Source organism: Rhododendron vialii, chromosome 12a (genome assembly GCF_030253575.1).
Source record: "Rhododendron vialii isolate Sample 1 chromosome 12a, ASM3025357v1".
Classification (NCBI taxonomy): domain Eukaryota; kingdom Viridiplantae; phylum Streptophyta; class Magnoliopsida; order Ericales; family Ericaceae; genus Rhododendron; species Rhododendron vialii.
Genome location: NC_080568.1, coordinates 12,225,703 through 12,227,143, shown reverse-complemented (window position 1 = coordinate 12,227,143; position 1,441 = coordinate 12,225,703). Strand labels below are relative to the sequence as shown.

At 41.4% G+C, this 1,441-nt stretch overlaps 1 protein-coding gene across 1 annotated transcript; it reads right to left on the bottom strand.

The window, feature by feature from the left end:
* Positions 1 to 669: 669 nt before the first annotated feature.
* On the bottom strand, positions 670 to 1,239 carry LOC131309441 (uncharacterized). Its single transcript, XM_058336076.1, has one exon. The coding sequence runs from the start codon at positions 1,237 to 1,239 to the stop codon at positions 670 to 672; it is 570 nt and encodes a 189-aa protein (XP_058192059.1).
* Positions 1,240 to 1,441: the final 202 nt, after the last annotated feature.

Sequence of the window (1,441 nt, the reverse complement as noted above, 5' to 3'; positions counted from 1 at the left end):
TCTCCGTGGGCAGCGGGAAACACTTGAAGTCCAGCTTGCTAACTTTGATACCTCCTGGGAAAAGCTCAAGAACAGCCTTGAAGGCCTCCTGTAGGTCTTGTCCTCAAAACTCACTCCTTCTTTCGATTTGGGCCTGTAATAACTTTAACTTCGTTCTTTTTGTGTCTGGCCTAGAACTTTCCTTTAACTGGCCTAGGATACTGGTTTGATTTGATGATATGTGGCCTGAACTTGAGGCCTTTATGAATTTTGCATGACAAGTATTATGGCCTCCGTTCAGGCCTTGTTGGTGGGTCTCTCGATGGTTTATTAATAATATCTTCCCCAAAATCTTTCATTTCCCACATCGTAGGATAATGATGTTTTAAGTACTTTCCATTTGTGAAATGCTTAAACAGACCACCACTTAAGTCCATAAGAAGATAGACATTACCTCTAAGGACAGCCTTGAAGGCCTCCTGTAGGTCTTGTCCTCAAAACTCACTCCTTCTTTCGATTTGGGCCTGTAATAACTTTAACTTCGTTCCTTTTGTGTCTGGCCTAGAACTTTCCTTTAACTGGCCTAGGATACTGGTTTGATTTGATGATATGTGGCCTGAACTTGAGGCCTTTATAAATTTTGCATGACAAGTATTATGGCCTCCGTTCAGGCCTTGTTGGTGGGTCTCTCTATGGTTTATTAATAATATTTTCCCCAAAATCTTTCATTTCCCACATCGTAGGATAATGATGTTTTAAGTACTTTCCATTTGTTAAATGCTTAAACAGAACACCACTTAAGTCCATAAGAAGATAGACATTACCTCTAAGGACTTGAGCAATCTGATAAGGTCCTTCCCAGGTCGGGGACCACTTGCCATATCTTGAATTCTTTTCCCCTAAAGGAAATACGGCTTTCCAAACCAAGTCACCTTCAGAAAAGCTCTTCTTCCTCACACATTTGTCATAAGATCTAGCAACTCTCCTTTTCTGAACCAACATATGGTCAAGGGCTGTGAGCCTAACTTCATCCAAGTTTTCAAGTTCCACCAACATAGCCTGAGTATAATCTGCAGGAGTGAGGCCATGTTGGTATGTTATCCTTGTTGATTTCACCGCCACTTCCATTGGTAGGACTGGATCATGTCCATATACCAACATATAAGGGGTTATATTGGTAGCTTCCTTCTTTGAAGTTCTGTAGGCCCATAAGACCTTAGAGAGTAACTCGTGCCAAGCCCTTGGATTATTTTCCACCATTTTCTCTATAATATTGACCAAAGTCTTATTGGTGGACTCGGCTTGGCCATTCCCTTGTGCGTAATAACGAGTGGAGCTGGACATGATGATGTTTTGCTAGGCAACAAAGTTGACTACTTGTTCTCCCATAAATATTGTACCCCTATTTGCAACCAAGTGTTTAGGCAGTCCAAACCTATGGATGATTCATTCTTTGATCACC

Excerpts from the sequence above, each read along its gene's own strand:
- LOC131309441 (XM_058336076.1), bottom strand. The coding sequence starts at position 1,239 with ATGGTGGAAAATAATCCAAGGGCTTGGCACGAGTTACTCTCTAAGGTC.